The sequence below is a fragment of the Crocuta crocuta genome, unplaced genomic scaffold (assembly GCF_008692635.1).
Source record: "Crocuta crocuta isolate KB4526 unplaced genomic scaffold, BGI_CrCroc_1.0 scaffold205, whole genome shotgun sequence".
NCBI lineage: Eukaryota > Metazoa > Chordata > Mammalia > Carnivora > Hyaenidae > Crocuta > Crocuta crocuta.
The window spans coordinates 4,944,059-4,965,418 of NW_027530644.1; the positions used below are offsets into that span (position 1 = coordinate 4,944,059).

The following is a 21,360-nucleotide window of genomic DNA, read 5'->3' on the forward strand; positions in this document are numbered from 1 at the left end:
TTTTCTAGTGATGTCAGAAAGAAAATTAGCGCTTTGGGGAACTTTTTAAATTTGTAGATGTTTGAGAGGCTTTTATAATCTGATTCATTTAAATGGACCTTCGAATGAGTAACAAATTATGGCCAGGTTTTTTATCATTCCTTTTATAGCTTATTAAATATTAAACATTTCTTCTTTAGTCCTTTTCAGAAAAATTTATTCCAAATCCATTGCAGAGTCATCCAGAATTTTAAACACCTGGATTAATTTCAGGCATCACATAATGAAGCTAATGTTTCCACAGTTTCATATTTCTAATGGCTCCTGAATGTAGCCTTCAGTGTCAGTAATATGATAACCTTCCAATGCTCTTCTCTCCTCTCCCCAGCCCAATATTGAACCTGTACTTGATATCTGTTAACCTAAAAATATTCAAATGCAAGTCATATGACTGGAGATGCATTTCTGCTGTTAGTATTTCTAATACTTTTTTTTCCAATTTCCATTCATTTAAGATCTGGTTACTTTCATGTTTAATGTTAGGTTTTGTGATGAATTCCAAGCTACCGGTACTGAGTGTTTGATGGTACGCTGCCGCCCTCTAGCTTACATTTGCAAACTTCTGCACAATGTAACAATTTATTCAGCAAATCCCTTGGATGAATCCAGTAAACAGACAACCGCTAGTTTTCAATGGATCATACATTGGAGGCTCTATATTTGTACAGCTATGAATTAAATTTATACATTCCTTTCATTTCCACATAAGATGTATGAGGATTTATCAGTTGATTAACTGACCATATTATAAAAGGAAAAAAATCTTAAAAAGGAAAAAATTTGAAACTCCCTCATTGTGTGCCAGGTTCTCAGCCGACTCTCTTTTCACCTTAATTTACACCTTCTCCCTTCAGGTAAGCTGACTGCTTTAAAAATCAATGTGCTTTCTTATCTTTTATTCCTTAAGCAGCCAGAGAGAAGTATCACATCTTTTATGCTCTCAGTGAATGCTGAACACTTGTCAAAGGATATTTCTGAAGACGGAACAAAATAATTTCAGTTCAAATTCCAAGGACTGTCAGAAACTTCAAAACCACGTGATTTATAATAAAAAAAGTTATAAAACTCTATAAGGCTTGGGTTGCTATTCTTCTCTGAGAAAAGTTCTGAAGTAAATGGTGTTCTGACTTGATACTCCTTTGTGATGCGATTTTCTGACCCCTGGAGTTATCAACCCTTTGCTACCTGAACAATTCCATATCTGGTTGGCTGAGATTGATTTGTAGTCAAATATATTGGCGAAAACTCAGTGAAGCCACATTAAATTGAATGACACATTAACAGAAAATTTTTCAATTTATTATTAAAATTGTGTAAGTATTTACTTACATTTTCGTGCCCAAAAGCCTTAAAACTGAAATATAATGTGCTGCTTAATTTTCAGTATTGCTTTCAGCTATCTTTAAACTGTGTAGAGAATGACATTTGGGTATTGCACAGAGAACAGGATGCCCCAAGGGTGGATACCTGGATTTGATTCTCAGTTCTTGTCAGCGCTTAACGACTGAGTCTTACCTCTCTTACATTTAAAATAAAGAGTATACCATGCTCATGAAATTGCAGAAACCATCAAATGAGGGAATGAATGAGGAAGCACGAACATGATGTATGCTTCACACAAGGAGCTTAATAAAAGCTCTGTTTAATCTAAATCTAATATAAACATTAAATTGTTCCTATTCTGATAAAGGGGCATTCTCTATCTTTTATCCCTTTTCCCTTATCAAAGCCTCTTGCTCTTTGTGTATCCTTATGTCCTGTTTTTCAATCTTTGCAAACTTGAGCTTGTTTAAGCAGAAATGAATTTATTAAGAGATATTAAGCAATTCACAGAATCAGGAAGGGTCAGAAAGCCAGGCTGGGAAGCTACACTGACTGTTCCACACAGACCCTAACCCACTCCCACTGGGCAGCCAGTACTACCAATGCCAGTGCAGGATGCGACCCCTGGACTCTTGTCACCACTGCCTGCGTGAAGTCCATGAGGGTTGAATTACTGCATCTGATTGGCAAAGCCTGCACCGAGGCTGCAAGAAAAATGGGAAAGTTGAGGTTCTAACTTCTACCTTGGACAACAGGAGACAAAAGGTGAGGAATTCTACAAACATAAAAAGTTACTGACGGGTCCAATGTAGCCGAAAAGCATCATCATTCCACCTTGCTCTCTGCTTTTTTTATGATCCCCATCAAGCTGATCAAATTGTGTACCCAAGAGTTCCTATAAACAGAGAAGCTGAAGAAGTACATCTAATGGCAGAAATTTTAGGGCTAATAACAAACCACAAATCATGGATTCTCTCAATTGTCCCCATTTCTACTTTTCACTCTGTCTGGGTATGTGAATATGTGGAAGAGTATGATACTGTACAAGCATAGAACTGTGTTATGCTTACAATATATACATTGATTGAGTGATTGATTGATTAAACAGTTATTGAATTCCAGAACACCTACAAGGAATAAGAGGTATAAACACAAATATGAATAAGATCCGTGCCCTTCATTCTTGGAACTCACATCCATAAGAAATCCGTCGTATAAACTGCTAGCTGTCGTATAAACTGCTGCTAGCTCCTCATAAACACGAGAAGCACTTTAACAGAGAAGATGTAGGGCACAGTACTTATATGTAATGTTTAGAGACAGTGGTCTTAACACTTGTAGTAGGAAGCCCAAGATTAAAGGTATTGTCCAATAAGACATATCACAAACATATTGGTAAGTTTATTTTGTTGAGAGATTGTAGATATGTCAATAGACTGTTGTGCGTCGCTGATAAGTTAAGGGCTTACTGTGTACTTTCAATTTTTATTCATGTTAAAGTTTTTAGATCTTTCATTGCCTTCAAATCATCATTTCAAGCTTCGTTATGATTCAGACACTGTAAAATGAAATTTTAGGTCATAAAATGTCCTTGAAAATAGAAACTTCTTACTATGATACTGTTTTAGTTTCTAGTCTTAAAGCATTATAGTTTTTCATTTACATTTCTTATGTATACTCATTTAATAACCAACTTTAAATTCAGTAATCACATTTCCCCCTAAGCTTTGATTAGAACAATTATAGTAAATGAAAATAAGAAAGTAATTTCTTTAAAGAGATTCATAAAGCATCCTTTTCAAGCCATAAAGTAGCTTTCCAAATAGTTTCTTCAGCATTAGGTCTATCAAAAAAAAAATTATTCTGTTCTGCTTAAGACACACAGATTCAAAACACTTTCACTCTCTCCTAATCTTTTTTTCTGGGTCTAGTCTGGTACTATGGCTCCCAGCAGAAGACTTAGCACAAAAAATGTGCCCAATAAATGCTGTTGGGTGAGTGTCTGGCCCTTTTGCCTTAGACTAAAAAGGTAGAAGCGTCAGCAGAAAGTCCTCTCAAAAACAGAAAGCATAACAGATAAAAGAAATAGAAAAGAAACAGATCATTCCATTTTTACATCTACCCCAATTTTTCTTTAGCCCTAAACTTTACCCTTGGCCAATGTTACTTTGATTTTACCTTAAAGAAGAATAATATACATCAGCCCACACCTAAGGGAAATCTCTGTGAAGACTGCCACACCAAATTATGTTGTAAGATCAGCTGAATATTTTCTGTCAACTCACTGTAGTACAATTAACATCGAAGATATTATTCCCAGTGAGATAATTCCCTCACATTGCCATCCTGAATTTTGTGGGGTTTTTTAAAGTTATGCTAATATAACATAAAGGGGGAAGGCTACAAACAACTTGATTAGCAGAATTTTTATAGCACCTTTTATCTGTTGTGGAAAACCCAAGCGAAAGCACTAGCCATGTTTCATGAAGGCCCATGGATATACAGTTCTGTTAGGGTATGAGATAGTACCATTTTTTTTTTTACATGTGTGGATTCCTCTGATTCAGATTCTCCTCTCAAGAGGTAGAAAGGTTGAGGAATTAGTCTTTCACTGCTTCTTTTTTTTTTTTAGTCTTTCACTGTTTCTTATATCTTTATTCTTTCATCCTCAAATTCCCCAAATATTCCCCCACACATGTACACACACACACACACACACACACACACACACACACACACACACACACACAGTGTCACAGTCACACACAAGTAGGAAGGAAGATAAGTTTTGTCACAGAAACAAACACCCAAAATCACTGTGTTTTAGAGGAGACTGTTTCCTTCTCTCCCAGGTAAAAATCTAAACCTAAGCCATCGAGTTCTGCTTCACAAAGCAGTTTCCACCTCGTAACTCCATCTTGTGTGGGCTCCATTCCCAAGGGCATTACTCCAGCTGCAAGAGCTGCTGGTTAGCCAACAGTAAGGGCAAAGGCAGAAGGGTAGAGAAAGGGCAGAAAACAGTGTCTGCCCTTTAATGAAGCTTCCAGGAGCTTCCATACAGCACTTATACTTAGACCTCTTCGGCCTGAATCTAATCACATGACCACACCCAGCCACTGTGGGAACTCAGAAATGTCATTTTTATTTTCTATCGTGTGCTCCAACTGACACGTTTAGGTGTTACTACAGAGAACAGAGGGAGAATGAATATTGGCAAATAACTGGGGAGCTGCCGTGGGGTTCCTCCCTGCTATCCTTCCCATGATGTAATGTGTGGGATTTCATTCTCAGAAGTTTCTGGGCTGATTCCTTTCCTTCTCCACTCACCCAGCACTACCTTGCCCTCTACCTCTTAATCCACCAGGAACATTATTCTCCTGCTCAACGGAGAAAAGAGGGCAGCAATTAGTGAAGCACAAGTGACTTTTCCTGTTTAAGCTACTGGGTGCTATGAATTTGAATAGGAGGATCTGAGCCAAGTCTAATCCTCTGCTCTTGTGTTTGCTATCTAAACTGAGGCCACTGTCAGTTTTAATTGAACATAAAATCTCCTGTTTGATCCTAAGCAGTTGAATAGGGTTTTCATTTGCTAGTCAGTGGATTTTGGATTTCCTCCCCAATGAAGCTAAACTTTATCGATAGTGAACAATATTATCTCATTCAAATGAAGGTCTGGAATATTTAATATTCTCTGGGACATACCCACCTCTGTGGGCAGGAGAATTGGTCATTTAAAGATAAACTTAAGCTGCAAACATGGCCCTGGTTATATAGGCAGTTGTTCTGACACTTCACAAAGCACTACAGACGTCTTTGAAGAACAGAACAGAGCATGAAGAGCCAAGCCAACTCCACACACTCCCATTCCACCTGTGTTTTATGCATGGGATTCTATATGAGATATTGTTTAAAGAAAAATTTTCATGACTTTCAAATATTTGACCTCATTGTTCCCAGCCAAATTTTATTCCGTACAGATTCGTTTCTCATGGACATCATAGCCCTGAACTTCCCAGGCCTTTCAGGAGCTAGTAAAAAATGGTGAAAAGAAAGGATATATGTGAGAACTTCTGCTAACTTGTCATCAGTGACGTATTTTTGAAAACTCACTGAACTTATTTAGAAAGATCACAATGATGCTTGCAAAATTTGCTCCACAAAACAGCTTCCGCGTCGGTATTCCATCTTGTGTGGGCTCCATTCCCAAGAGTGTTGCCCTAGCCACATTACCTGTGAGTTGGCCAACTGGAAAGGTAGTAGCAGAAGGATAGGAAAGCGACAGGAAACAGAGCACCCGCCCTCCAGAGGTTGTGATTAGTGAGACTGTATTAGTAAGCATTTTTGTCTCCCTGGCAGTCACAACCTATGTGGATAATTGAAATTAATTGAATTCCTTTTGTTGGGTTTTTTTTTTTTTTTTTGGTCATTTAAATTCTGCTTTGTACTTCTGAAGACCTTTTTTATTGTGTGAATGTATCTGTTGCCCGAAATAACTGCATATTTCTATCTAGGTCAACGTACACAGAGGAAATGATGACTGACTGACAAGACCTGGTAAATTTGCATAATACAGCCGCACCACAACTTTATTGTTTGTTTCTACTGTCAGAATCTCTCAGCAGTCCCACTTCATATCTGTCAAATACTCCATGGGGACAAAAAAGAGCGAAAGCATTTGTAGTCTTTTTGTTGTTAATTATAAAAATCCAATCTTTTCTTTCTGGGAGATCAGCTACTTAAGTAAAACTCACATCTCTGAAAGAATAGTTAAGGGTGCTATTCTAAATAAAATATTCTAAGAATTTATTTCTCTCTGCATCTGTTTCTTCATTTTCCAACTCATATTTTTTCATGGCAACAAAATAGCGAATAAAAGTTTCCCCCAGAGCCTGTCTCAGGCATTGATCTTCCTCCAGGGCCACGAGAGCATCCTCCAGTTTCAAAGGGATCTCAGAAGATTTTGACTGATAGAAGTCCGTGCTGTCATCTGGACCAGCCAGGACACCATCACTGCTTTGAAGTCCATCCAAGCCTGCAGCAACAGTAGCAGCCAGCACCAGGTAAGGATTTGCAGTGGCCGAGCCCAGTTTGTTCTCTATCCGGGTGCCTTTCTCACCATGACACTTGATATTAAAAGCACAGCTGTTATCATTGTATCCCCACGTTGTAGGCACACTGTCCTTGAGGTCTTTACTCTCCTTGGAATAACGCTTTCGGCAGCTAACAGCAGGAGCCATCAAGCAGCTGAGAGCAGCGGAATGCTTCAAGAGTCCTGCCAACCATTTTTTCCCAGTGATCGTGAGCTCCTCAATCCCCGAATTGCTGCAGAACATGTTTTTCTTCCCATCGACATCCCAGAGACTGTGAGACAAAATTCCTGAATTGCAGAATCCAGTCTCAATGAAAAAGCTGGCGATGTAGTTATATTTCCTTGCCACCTCTTTGACGCCTGTTCTGAGGGTAAACGCATTATCAGCTGAACTGATGCCAAATTCAGGCAAAAAACAGATTTCCATCTGACCAGGTCTGGTAGAGGAGGAAAAGCTCTCAACATTGGCTCCTGTGTGATACAAACCATCAACGAGTTCCTGGATAAAAGGCTGATCATGATTATTTAGCAATGTTGAGGCAGGAAAAGATATGGTCTTTGAATTGATAATTTCGGGCACAGCAAAAATGCAAAAATCATAGATGAAGGCAGAGAGCAGGGAAAAGCCAGAATCCTGCAGCTGGCTCAGCTGCCTCTTGGCAATGTACCTTGGGGAAGTCAGAAGAGGCTCCCCAGTCACCGTGAAAGTGTCACATATCACTCTGGCGGTTCTCTCAGCCCATGGCAACACTCGAAAGGTTGAAAGCTCTGGCATCAGGACTATGTCACTATTAAAACATGTTGCTCTTATGTGATCCACTTCGTCATCCTTAGGATTTGGTATCAATTCAAGATAACCTCGGGGCATGCAAACGCCATGGATCACTTTTTCCTAAAGAAATTAGACACAGTAGTCAGGTTTTGAAACTTGACAATAAACAAAAGGGTGGGGTCGGGGGAGACATTGCCGATGAGAAAAGAAAAAGTGTGTCTAACGTCTGTTGGTTAACATTAGCTTAATATCAAGTAAATTTCAAATATTTTAAAATAAACCCCAAAGCTACTTTTATAAGCAACTGTTAACATTTTTAGCCTTCAAGGCTTTATATGTTCTTGGATCTGAAAATAGCAGTTCTAAATAAAAAAATACAATGATAAATTGTCTTTATAGCAAATGGCAAAGGTAAAGCCTTATGAAATTATTCGAAATGATTATAACCTAGTCCTTTTAATTTTATGGAATAGTTGCTAATACTTCAGATAAGGTTTTGTTTTGGCTTATTCTATTGCAATCCACATAATTAACTGAGAATCCTCGGTTCTTCCCAGGGAGATGATTGTGATCAGTCGTAGGACACACGTGACAGTCATCCAAATACCAAAGGAGCCAGGTCTACTGACAACTGCACTTTTGTCTTCATTCACTTTTACAGCCCACTAAGAATGCCTGCCTCACAGCCTCACAGTCCCAGAAACTTTGCCTGTGAGCTAGAATTCCAAAAGGTTACAGTCTTCAAGTCAGCCATGAACTGGATGTTACCAAATCTGACTTCTAGCCCCAGGTCTTTCACTAATTACTTGTGCAAAGTGAGGCAAATCACTGGAATATGTGCAATCAGCATCCACATCTGTGAAACACAAGTGTTAGACTAGATGATTGTTAAGGCACTTTCCAGCTATATACCTCCCAGGGTCAATAGATGTGGTCATTTATTTAACTTTTGCTATGTGCCAAACAGGAACATGATGAGGTTATAAAGTTGAGCAGACATATAAAACAATTTCTAGAAATAGTGTCATTGCAATATAACAAAGCTTCATGTATTGAAGGTTACATTGATGGTAGAGGAAAAGCCAACTATAAAGTCTGGTTCCCATAATGTCAGTGTGCATCATGAGGTTAATAAAACATACTAACATTCCGTAAGCCAAATTCTTTCTTATATTACCTCCAATCCCACAGAGCATGGCTACCAAAGAGGGGCCGAAGCTAGCAGAGGTAATCCACTGGTCCCTCGTCTGCCTTTGACCTTAAGCCACTGACTCCTTCACTTTCCACCATCTATACACATATTTTCAAATGCCATTAGGCTTAGCTGATCCAAATCTGCTTTTGCCAGTCATAAAGTAGAGAAAGTAAAACACTATTCTGTTACTCAGTGCCTGCTTAATTTTTCAACTCCTTCAAGGACCTGTATCCACACACACATATTGTGGAATTTTAGACTAGTTTAATATGAAATCCTTTCATTTGAATTTTTACTGTAAGAAATAATATTATTTCCCTACCTTTCACTTTCTTCATTTGAAAATCTGTTAGTTTTGTATGTATCTAACTTAAGGAGTAATATATTTTACTCATGAGACTTCCAGGAGTTCCTCCAATTTAAATCTGTTTGTATTCACTTGATTATGAACAATAGAGAACAGCTTGTTACTATTACATTCCACTAGGCCTTCACAAATTTAAAGAATAGTAAAAAGTCACACTATATTCTTCAAACGACTTAATCTGTATTTTTTTCAAGAAATCTTTTTTAACACTGTAATTTTCTTTATTCTTTTTTGGACATTCTGAATTCAAACTACTCTTTCTTAGTAGTGGGAAATATATAAATATATACAAACATGTCTTGTTCATGACAACAAATTAAGTTACCTTATATAAATATAAAGCACTAGGACAACTTCACCCCCCAGTACAGATTGCTATGAATATAATACAAATTCTTACAAAATAGCTTAAATCTCTATGATAACTGAAATTTGGACCACAGCGAAGGCCACCAAAGATTAGTTATAAATTCTATCATGTACCATGTTCTGATTAGATCAAAGATAGAATCTACATTACCTGCTTATAATTTAAATAAAAACAAATCTTTTGATAGAACAGAGACAGTATAAGCTGGTTATAAGGTTTAATAAGCTAATGTTTGTGGGGTGACTAAGTTGGCTAAGCAATCGACTCTTGATATCAGCTCAAGTCTTAATCTCAGTTGTGAGTTAAAGCCTCACATTAGACTCTGAATTGAACATGAAGCCTACTTAAAAAAATAAAAAATAAAAAAAGTCAGCTAATGTTTGTAAGTTATTTAGCACAGTGTCAGGCACATGATAAGTTTTCCTTTTATTATTTATTTATTTATTTATTTATTTTTGAAAGACAGAGACACAGAGAGACAGAGACAGAGACAGATGGTGAGTGCAGGAGGGATAGAATGAGAGGGAGACACAAAATTCAAAGCAGGCTCCAGGCTCTGAGCTGTCAGCACAGAGCCAGACATGGGGCTCAAACTCACAAACTATGAGATCATAAACTGAACCAAAGTTGGCCACTTAACCAACTGAGCCACCCAGGCGCCCTGATAATTTTCTCTAAAAAGTAGATATCATCATCATCAGAGGTTCCCCATTTGGTATTTTCCAATTACAGAACGGTCTTGTCCTCTATTCTTAGTAGGTGGCTTATTTTTAAAAAAATCTGTATTGTTTCATTTTAGTAAGAAAGAATGCTAAGCTTAAATAAAGAATAAAAAGAAATATAAAAGCTGAACTGGGGGGTGCCTGGCTGGCTCAGTTTGTAGCATGCAACTCTTGATCTAAGGGCTGTGAGTTTGAGCCCCACGTTGGATGTAGAGATTACTTAAAAATAAAATCTTTAAAAAAAAAAAAAGAAGGAGGAGGAGGAGAAGAATTGAAACTGGAAATGAAGAATCACAGGTGGACATCCCCGCTCAGCCTCTAATTGCCTGTATAATTTTAAGAAAGCATTCCATAAAACTTTTTTGGCCCTCACTTCACTCATTTATAAATGAAGAATATGGATTATATTATCTCTTATATCCTCCTTCATGGTCAAACAATAATTTTTAAATTGACATTTTCTTTTCCACAAATAAAAGAAGGTTTAAAAGTTACTTTAGAAAGATTGAAAGTACTTTTTACTAAGTGACAGGCAAATTATAATTATGGACTCTGCTCTTTGTTTAATGATTTCCCCATTTAAAATTGTATTTACAAATAAACACATGTTGTTTATATTATTTTGTCCAGCTGAACTTATTTTTTATATCTATTTTCAATAAAATTTCCAAAACAGATTATTTAATTTTAAATTACAAATACTCATGATGCAAATATTCACTATTATTTTTTTAATGTTTATTTTTGAGAGAGAGACAGAACACAAGCAAGGCAGAGACAGAGAGCAAGTGAGACATAGAATCTGAAGTAGGCTCCAAGTTCTGAGCTGTCAGCACAGAGCCAGATACAGGGTTTGAACTCACGAACCGTGAGATCATGACCTAAGCTGAAGTTGAATGCTTAACTGATTGGGCCACCCAGATGCTCCTATTCACTATTATTTATATCTTTACAAGTTCCAAAATAAATTTAAAGTGTCTTGTTTAAAAATATATAGATACTATATGATCATTAAATAATAATAAAACAATAATTAGGTAATAAACTGGGAAAGTGAGTTTGTATTAGCAAACTAAGGCTAAAAGTAAATACAGCAATTGAGAGGAAGAATGATAAGTTATATTAAAATTCTTACAATGGACAAACCTTTTATCCATGTAAACTCCAAAGTAAAATTTGGTTCTAATATGCTGTACATTGAACAAGATAATGTAAAGTACTTTCAATAGTATTTTTTTTTTTTAAAAAGAAATGTAGATATTTTCTTTCTGTGTCAATTACAGAAATCCCCAGTGAATAGAGGGAGCATATTAAATTATATTTTCATAAAAGAGTATCTTTGAGGAACTTGTATGATACTCTAAATATGTAGCTTTGAGATGCCATTAGTGGAATAAATGATTAAAATTGGACAAAAACTGAATAGCAAACAGTTTTATATTGAGGTCTCTGGCAAGTGCCTGAAGTACCAGTTGTATTTTTTTATTGATTGAAAGAAAGTCATATAAATTAGATTCTTGGGCCTATTCACAGTAAACTTGACATTTTGTTATCAAAATTAACCAACATGTATTCTTGCCTGAATGAAGGAAAAACAGTATCTTCAGGCAGGTCTAAAGAATTTCTTAAGAGACAAATTGAGGGGGGGAGGGTTGCTTCTTTTTTCATTTTTGTTATTAAATATAGTTGACATACAAGGTTATATTAGTTTCATATGTACAGCATAGTGATTCAACAGTTGTATACATTATGCTGTGTTCACCAAGATAAGCGTAGTTACCATCTGTCACCATAAAACGTTATTACAATATTATTCACTATATTCCCTTGGTGTACTTTTCATCCCCATGGCGTATTTATAACTGGAAGTTCTGTACCTTTTAATTACCTTCACCTATTTCACCCATTCCCTACCCCCTGCCGCCTGGCAGTTTGTTTTCTGTATTAATGAATCTGTTTCAGTTTGTTTGTTTGTTTGTTTGTTTGTTCATTTGTTCCCAAATTTTTTAGATTCCACATGTAAATGAAACCATATGGTATTTTTTTCTTCATCTGACTTATTTCACTTAGCATAGTACCCTCTAGGTTCCATTTATGTTGTCACAAGTGGCAAGATAGCATCCTTTTTGTGGCTGAAAAATATTCCATTGTATATGTATACCACATCTTTATTCATTTATCAATGGACACTTAGATTGCTTCCATTTCTTAGCTTTGTAAATAATGCTGCTATCAACATAGGGGTACATATGTCTTTCTGAATTGATGTTTTCATTTTTGGAGGGTAAATAGGCAGTAGTGGAATTACTGAATGGTATGGCATTTCTACTTTTAATATTTTAAGGAATCTGTGGTTTTCCACAGTGATTGCACCAATTTACATTCCCATCAACAGTGCACAAGGGCTCCCTTTTCTCCATATCCTTGCCAACACTTGTTATTTCTTTTTTCTTAACACTTGTTATTTCTTGTCTTTTTGATACCAGCCATTCTGACAGGTGTGATATTATATCTCCTTGTGGTTTTGACTTGCATTTCCCTGATGATGAGTGATGTTGAACAATTTTAAGAAACAAATTTGAACCTGCTGGAATTATTGTAAAAAAAAAAAAGTGTTTTTGAGGATGCTCAGTTTTTCCCAACATAAAACAAATGATAAAATTACAATTTGATATTAAAATGATAAAAGTTAAGATATATCTTAAAAATAAACTTCATAGATGCTTAACTTTCATACATAATACTGACTGATGTCAACTGATGTCCCTTCCTTCTAAGAAATGTTTCAATGATGCGATAAATCAGTCATTAAAATAAATTATGACATAAACTGGAAAAAATCTCAGAAAGTCTCAAAATATATCCAAAAATAGAATATTTCTTAATATCACTAGTTTCAAGAACTTAATCATATTCTTTAAGTCATCCAACAGCAATAAGGTATTTTCTTATCAGAATTAGAAGCTGAAAGGGATATGCTTTTTATCTTAGCAAATTCTATTTAGTCTTTTTTTTTTCATTTGATATTTGCTCTTGGGTCTTCTGTTGCAATTTTCTCATGTCAAACAAAATATAATCTTCATAAGTGCAGTAAGAGAGAAAAGATAATTCTATAGAGGGAAATTATTCAAGGCAGAAAGACTAAAATTACCAGTCTTAATTAGTTTTGTATTTCTATTGGGTAAAGGAATTGCTGTTTGGGTCCTGAAAGTATATGTTCAGCTCCTTAGGGAGCAATAATGTGTTTGGAGAGGAACAAGGAAGAAACAAAATAAATTTTTGGTTTTCAGCTTTAATTACTGTACAGATTACAATAAAATAAGAAAGATTTATTAGGACCATTTGCTTGCTCATGGTCATGAAATTACATTTAATCATAACTCTACCTGTAAAACTCACTTGGAAAAAGTGTGCAGGGATACTCTTAGATCTGGACACACCATGGAGGTCTGTTGCTTCAAATCGCACAAACTGAAGGTGATTTTTGGCCATCTCTTGTTTAATGTGCTTCATTCTAGAGGACAGATGAGGTGTGGTTGGAATTTCAGTGCCATCCCTCATGTTATCTGTAAAATAGAGAATGGCCCTAAGTCATTAGATCATGATGAACCGAAAAGCAAAAGGAAGCTACAGAGTAGTGACTTAGTCACCATGATCGTTAACAAAAGCATCATATACTCATTCTACTGGCTTAGATTGGAGATCTTACCTTTCTTGCCCTGCCTTTACCATATTCCCAAGAACATGGTCTCTCAGCGGCCATAGAAACTGTTTAGCACTTGGGGTTAGGCGAAAGTTACCTTTATTTGAATAAGCACAGAGCAGCATCAGTGGAAGTTTAGAATATATTTGCTTAACTGGACAGCTTAGGCACCACACAAGTCTGCATACAGATGACTATCATTGAAAGACCGAGCTTCTTGAACTAACCAGTAATGCCTAAATTAAAAGTTTTTGTATGATGAAAGGAAAATCGTTTGGTTTTTATTTATTTTCTGCGGGTTTACATTTTGAGGGTTTTTTGTTTGTTTGTTTCCCAAAAGGGCTTTATAATGGCATCTAAATCTAAGACATCTCTTTGTCTCTGTCAAATTTAAATTTTAAAATCAGTATAAGTGAGCAAACAAAAGGGTTTTTCAAGGATGAGAGTGTAAGAAGTGAAAAATCTAGACTGAGTATTCAATTTTAAAGCCAGAAACCTAACCCCAAATATGTGTGTGTGTGTGTGTGTGTGTGTGTGTGTGTGTGTGTGTGTGTAGGTATGTGTATTTTTCAAGGCATTTTAGATGGACTGCAAATTCTAAAACTTCGGAGCTAGAAGAAACTTTGGAGATAAAATCACCTAATTCAACTAACTTGACTGAGTCCCAGAGAGGTCAGTGAGGTAGTCCAAATCACACTCTCAGTCGTGTACCGAAATTGAAACTAGAAACCAGAACTTTTAACTCGCAGTGGGTGACTTGTTACCATAACATGAATGAATATATCTAAAGCATATAGAAGGACTGGGCACATAGTATACATCATACATGTTAGCTACTGTCCAGATTGCAAGGAGAGGTAGCCGACTGTGAGGATTCAACACACAGAGATGCCTATCTACCTCCCTCTGAATCCTGCCGGTGCCCGAGACGCTTTTTTATCCTCTCTATGCCTGGGCTCTCTCACTGACACAATATTACCCACTTCATAGGCTTGCTGTGACGATTAAACAAGTTATTTAACACTTCCTGGCAGACATTAAGCATCATATAAGTGATTCTTAAGCACATAAAGTGAATAAAATTACTCTAACCATAGTAATGATACCATGATCATGTCTGAATCTGAATCCCCATCAATCTGTCACATCACTGATGTTGAGCAGCTATAATTTTAAAGTGATACCTGAATATCCTTTTTTGAAATATAATTGGCTTTAAAAATAGGCATAAAGATTGACAGTTTAAAAACACAGAATAAGTAGACTCTAAGTACATGAAGCATGAGGAAAACAAATTACTGGTTCCACCTATACAAATATATTAGAGATAATGTCCTGTCACTGATACATTTGGCTACTCTGGGACTCCTGAGGCTTTATAACTACCTTCCATTTAACACAAACAATTAAGCTGTAGCAATTACAATGTTTCATGCTAAATTAGCAGTTGCTGTCTTCCCAACCTATCCTGAATTATTGAGTGTTCTGCCCAGGTTGAACAATTCTCCTTACAGAAAATAAAATTGATAGACATTTTAAAATATGGAAAATTTCTGGCACCTAGCTGGCTTAGTCAGTGAAGCGGCTGACTTCAGCTCAGGTCATGATCTCACCATTTGTGAGTTCAAGCCCTGCCTCGGGCTCTGAAATGACAGCTCGGAACCTGAAGCCTGCTTCACATTCTGTGTCTCTCTCTCCCCCTCCCCGCTCATGCTCTGTCTTTCACTCTCAAAAAATGAATAAATGTTAAAAAATTACAAAAGATGGAAATTTTCAGGCAAGTAGCATTCTAAAACTAATAAGCAATTAATATACAAGCTATAAATATTTTAACAACATAAAAACATACTATTCATCTCCTATCAAAGAAGGAAGATCATTTTATTGGTTCATCAGTAATATGAACACAGGCAATCTTATTAGTTCTTTGCCTTGTCTGTATCTTCTAACATTTCTACAATAAATATGCATTCTTTTAAAATAAGAAAAGTATACATCCACTCAAAATAGGTTGTTTAGTTACCATGTATTACTTATTATTATTATTTATTAGACATACATATAGGAAGAAGCCAGAAAAAGCCCTGTCTCATTAGGCTCATATTATTGAATGGGGGAACTATAGACAATACATATGCCATTGGATGCAAAGGTGGTATACTTTACCATGGTTAAAAGTGCTGAAATAAATAAATGAAACAATCACTTGAAGTATTAATTCTATGAGATCTGATCACAATATGACCAGGTCTAATCCCTGATTCATTCAAAGATCACCAAGTTGCACTGTGGCTGGACAATAAATAGATGTATTCGTCTGCTAGGGGTGAGAACATGATTGCCACAGACCAGGCGGCTTACGTACAAATGTATTTTCTTACAGTTCCAGAGGGTAGAAGTCTATAGTCAAAGTATAAATTAGAGTTGGTTTCTTCTGAGAGCCTCTCTCTTTGTTCGTAAATGTCTGTCTTCACATGATCTTCCCTCTGTTTGTGGGTGTTCTAATCTTCTCTTCTTACAAGAAGAGTAACATTAATTACTTCTTTTAAAACCCTATCTGTAAATGCGGTCACAATGTGAGGTACAAGGGGATAGGATTCCAACTACCTATGAATTTGGGGCAGACACAATTCAGCCCCTAACAATATATCATCCCATTTCCATGTTCTCCAGAGTCCTTATCACTACCCACCATACTGTACAATCACATGTTTACTTTCTGTCCTTCCCCGCTTGCATGTCACTTCCAGGAGAACACAGGCTTAGCTTCATTTGCTGCTATATCCTCAGTACCTGCGGCAGTACAAGCATCTCATAGATGTGCAATGACGATTCCTTTAATCCTTTAATAAGGGGTGTGCGAATAAATCAGTTAATAAACCCGTGATTTGACCTCATCTAACTAAGAAGTAGAAATTGGCATCACATGTTTTGGTAATTTGGTATCTTTTTTTTTATTTAAATGTTTAATTCTTCCACCAAATATGAGAATTCTACCAATCTAATTTCATTTTCAAAGAATCAACTAATCTTATTGTATCATTGTCTGAATTTCTTTTCTTCAAATAAATCATACTTGTTAGTTACAATTAAACCTTTTGGTCAGACCTTCCCAGATGCACATGATGAATAGCAGGCAGATAATTGCTAGTTCGGGGACTCATTTGTTTTTCTTACAGTGTGGTTCCTGGGAGATGTTCTCCTTTCTCATCCCCTCGGAGGACTAATAAATTAAATCAATCTGCGTTTACAGAGGAAGTGACTGTTTAGGGGGGAAAAATAAGAAAACACTAAAAAATTAAAATTAAAATAAAACCTCAAAGCTCTATAGCAACTAAAAGGCCTCGGAGAAATGTTGTCCGTGTTCAGTGATGATGAGGACATATTTCAGTTACAGAGAACAAGCCGTGGTCATTTATAAAAGGCAAATTGAATAGGCATTTGAGCTTTCAGAAATGTCAATTTAAAAAGGGGAAAGGGCATCAAAGTGTGCACTCTACAACACATTTAGCTTATGGGATGCCTGGGACGATGTGTCACACTTGGTTCCCAGGGCCTGCCCTCCTTCCTCCACATGGCTACTCTGACCGACACCCTCTCAGAGCAAACATGACCCCACTCTCCAGATATAACATGTCAGCCCAGGTGACAGAATAACCAAGTACAAAGCAGGAACAAAAACAAAAACAATAAAAAAAGTCCGGAGGGGAAGTTTCTTTGAAAGGAAAATTTTTTTTAAGTCAGAGTGGTGGGGCACATGGGTGGCTCAGTTGGTTAAGAGGTTAAGCGTCGGATACTTGATCTCAGCTCACGTTATGACCTCATGGGTTCGAGAGTTCGAGCCCCGAGCATCAGGCTATATACACTGTCAGTGCAGAGTCTGCTTGGGATTTTCTCTCTCTCCCCCTCTCTCTCTGACCCTCTCGCTGCTTACGTATGCTCTCTCTCTCTCTCTCTCAAAATAAATAAATAAACTTAAAAAAAAATTTTTTTTTTAGAATCAGGGTGGTATCACAAAGAAGAGAACACCACGTTTAAATTTCTAACACTTATTGGGGGATGGATTTTTCATATATATCTTTAAATTCTGTAGTGGTGGTTTACTGGAAGCTATAAATATTTTGGTGCTCTGGGCCTGTAAAAAATTTAATTTAGCCCAGGGCCAAAGAGGGAACTTCTGAATTAACCAAACTGAGTTAATAATGATACCCATAATCCTAGTCATAGTCGCTTGATGCAAAGAGAGCTCATGACACTAATTCCTTCCACAGATTCTTTTGATTTAAGACTAAGAAATGGTAAATTTCATCTCAATTTTATGGCTGAGACTATATAAAACAAGGGTCACAAACTGTTGATGGAAGAGCCAATGTGGCTAGCAGATGTTTTCTTACTAGTTGTCTTACAGTGTTTGGAAACATTTAAAATAGTTGACACTTAAAAATCTGAAAATTGCATACAAAAATCTTGAGTTCAAGCTTCTCCTGGAGAAACTAAATTTGGTACAACTGGGTGGTTATTTCTCCATAGCAACCAGTGGCTGGAGCTCTGAGGTGGCCTGAAATGAGACACGCATCCTCTCATCCATGGGTTGGCAAATGCTTTCTGTAAAAGGCCAAAGAGTAAATATTTGCAGCTTTGCAGGTCATACGGCATCTGCTGTTGCAACTTCTCAACTATGCCACTATAACACAAAAGAAGCCACAGACAATACATAAATCTTAGTTACAAAACATGGCCAGCAGGCTGAATTCATCCTGTGTGCCACAATGTGTCAACCTCTCCTCTAGTTTCTCACAGCCAGCATCACTGACTGTTTCTTTATACAAGCCCACGTTACTCATTTGTATTATTTTCCTGGGCCCTGTAGCATTTGTATCGATAGTTCCTGACGCTAGGCTGCCAGTGCTCACCTTCATTTCATGGAGAACTTCACAAAGCCAACACACAGAGAAATGCAGGGATGAGAAATGTCATGGTGGGCAGAGCTGCCCCACAAAGATGTTGACATCCTAAGTCCTGAAACCTACAGAATATGTTAAAATGCAGGCAATTAAGGCTATAAACCTTAAAATAGGGATATTGTCTTGGATTATCCAAGTGAGTTCTTAAAAGCAGAGAACCTTCTCCAGCTGTAAGGAGAAAAGAGAGATGTAGAAGGAGAATTTGAAGAGGTTGCAAACAAGAGAAGGATTTGACAGATTGTCTTGGTCCTGAGACACAAGACCAGACAGAGGCTTCCAGGAGGAAAGGGCCACTCCAGCTGACAGCCAGCAAGGAAACAGAAGACTCAGTCCTACAACCCCAAGGAAATGGATTCTCCCAACCATCTGAATGAACTCCCTACAGTCTCTGGATAAGAATCCAGATGGCCAACACCTTGACTTCAACCTTGCAAAATCTTTATAAGAGAAACCAGCTGAGACAGCCCTGACTTCTGGCATACAGAACTATAGGCTAATGACTTGTATTCTTTTAAGTTACTACGTTTGTGGTAGTAGTAGAGCACCACTTCAGAGTGTGCTTAAGAGCACCACTATGGAACTCCAGTAAAGACTCTGGATACCAAGAGGCAGGTAAGCTTCCCTGCTTGTGAATACACCATGCATATTGTCACACATCATTACCAAAAGGGTGGTTCTGTCCATGACTCTGTTGGGAGAAGAAAAGTGGAAGCACCATGCTTAGAACTTTCCTGGACTCTCCCTGCTGGGTCTCTTCCCTGGGCTGATTTTCATCTGTATTCTTTCACTGTAATAAACTATAACCTTGAGTATAATAGCTTTCAGTGAGTTCTGTGTGTCCTTATAGCAAATTATCAAAATTAGGGTTAGTCTTGGGGAATTCTCAAAGTTGCAACTGGCATCAGTAGCCAGGGTAGACACCTAACTTCACACCTGGTCATATTTCTGCCTTTTGAAATCTAGTTTGTTCAACCCTCTCATCATGGATTCCCTTATGGAATAAATATTTCATTTTTTAAGGTTTATTCATTTTTCAGAGAGACAGAGCATGGGGGAAGGGGGGCAGAGAGAGAGGGAGACAGAGAATCTGAAGCAGGCTCCAGGCTCTGAGCTGTCAGCACAGAGTCCAACGTGAGACTCGAACTCACAGACTATGAGATCATGACATGAGCTGAAGTGTGACACTCAACAACTGAGCCACCCAGGGCCACCCAGATGCCCCAATATTTCATTTTAACTAGTTTCTTACTGGATCCCAGAGATTTTTAACCTGTACACAGATAGACCAAAGTAGTTATATCACTATTGATAAGCCAGAAACTTTGAATAACAGAATTTCACTTTTAAAAAAGACTAGAAAGATCATCCATTGTAACCCTGCCATTTTCTAGATAAGCAGCCAAGTGGTTAAAGAAAACTATGAGGTCTTTTATAAATGATAGGTATGTAAATTCTTCGATGACTCTAAGACTAGCACTCCTCAATCAAGGCCACATTATCTCTAATTCAAATACATATTTGGGGTCAGAGGCTACAATCACATTTCAGTTTCCCAGTCCTTACCGGAATGGCTGGAGTTCGTGTTAAATTCACTACAAGGAGCACTGGCTGATGTTTTGACGTGGGAGGGTTTTATCCCTGTTGTCTGATTCTCGGAGTCCTTAGCATCTTGTGGCAGATGAGAATCTGCAGAGCCAGTTCCCACAACTGGCTTGCTCATATCCCCCAACTTGTGGCACACCATTTGGCTTCTGATCCTTTCTTTAATAATAAAGAAAAATGTTAAAACACATACTGCCTTGGTTTTCAACTGTCTTTTACCATGGTATGGAGAGGAATCTTAGAGAAAATAATTTATTCCTAGGCGGTGACATACCAAATGAGGGGCAATAGAAATGGTTTGCCTTGGTTGCAGGCCGTAAGGGGTGGTCTGCAGAAAATTTTAAAGCAATAATAAAATTGACAAACACTCTGCTTGATTTTTACTGTTACCATGCATCAGCCATTCCTGTGCCCCTACCTTGGAACACCGCTGCTCCTGGATTGTGTCTCTTATTGTTTATTATTACCTCTTAGTTTAGGACTGTTTCAGATCCATTGAGTTTAGCTGGAATTCCAGCATGTGGTATGAAAACTTGTTCCACATGTTTATTGTGGCCTCCCAAACCTTGGTAATGATCTTTGTACTCAGTCTCAGAGCAGAAATGTGCTTCCCTGCTTATGCATATATTCTCTCTGTTGTCTTTTCTCTCCCCCCGCCCCCACTATCCACCTAATTATGCTCCCTTGACATTCTAAATATTTTGATTGTTTTTTTATATGTTTACTTTATACCCTTATATTTGCTATCTTTGTGTTGCTTATGTAGAACTAAATTTTATTTCTTTGTTTTTGTTTCTCCCTTTGATGAAAAGAAAATGTTTCATGAAAAGGAGAACCAAATAGAGATCGCAATTGACATCATATTCCTGAGTGACCTAGTAGCTAAGATACCTTTTGAGTTGGATGTATCCATTTCTCCTACTTCAGTTGAAGATAGATGTTGTTTAGTGACTTTCTTTCTTGTTCTTCTTAATTTACTCATCCGGCTGGCTTCAGTCTCATTACCTTCATCTCTTGTGTCCTGTAATAATTAATAAACAAAAAGCCAAATAACAGATCATGCACGCAACTAAATCTGGATGTCAAGAAAGCAAGATGATTGGATACCTAAGTTTCAAAGTGAATATAAGAAACTTTTATAATGAGGTAAATTTTGTCACTTCCACATGCTCTTGAATAATTCAAAATTAACAAGCCCCAATATTCTGCTTACA

At 37.2% G+C, this 21,360-nt stretch overlaps 1 protein-coding gene across 2 annotated transcripts in view; it reads right to left on the reverse strand.

Moving 5' to 3' along the window:
- Nucleotides 1-5,882: 5,882 nt before the first annotated feature.
- The window catches only part of LGSN (lengsin, lens protein with glutamine synthetase domain), a 187,258-nt gene continuing 171,780 nt past the window's right edge, over nt 5,883-21,360 (reverse strand). For both annotated transcript variants that reach the window (XM_077769106.1, XM_077769105.1), the window contains 4 exons: nt 21,038-21,167; nt 20,108-20,305; nt 13,277-13,443; nt 5,883-7,343 (listed from right to left, as the gene is read on the reverse strand). In XM_077769106.1, coding sequence (XP_077625232.1) covers nt 6,144-7,343; nt 13,277-13,443; nt 20,108-20,305; nt 21,038-21,128 — 1,656 coding nt within the window. In that variant the 5' untranslated portion in view covers nt 21,129-21,167 and the 3' untranslated portion in view covers nt 5,883-6,143. The remainder of the gene's footprint in view (nt 7,344-13,276; nt 13,444-20,107; nt 20,306-21,037; nt 21,168-21,360) is intronic.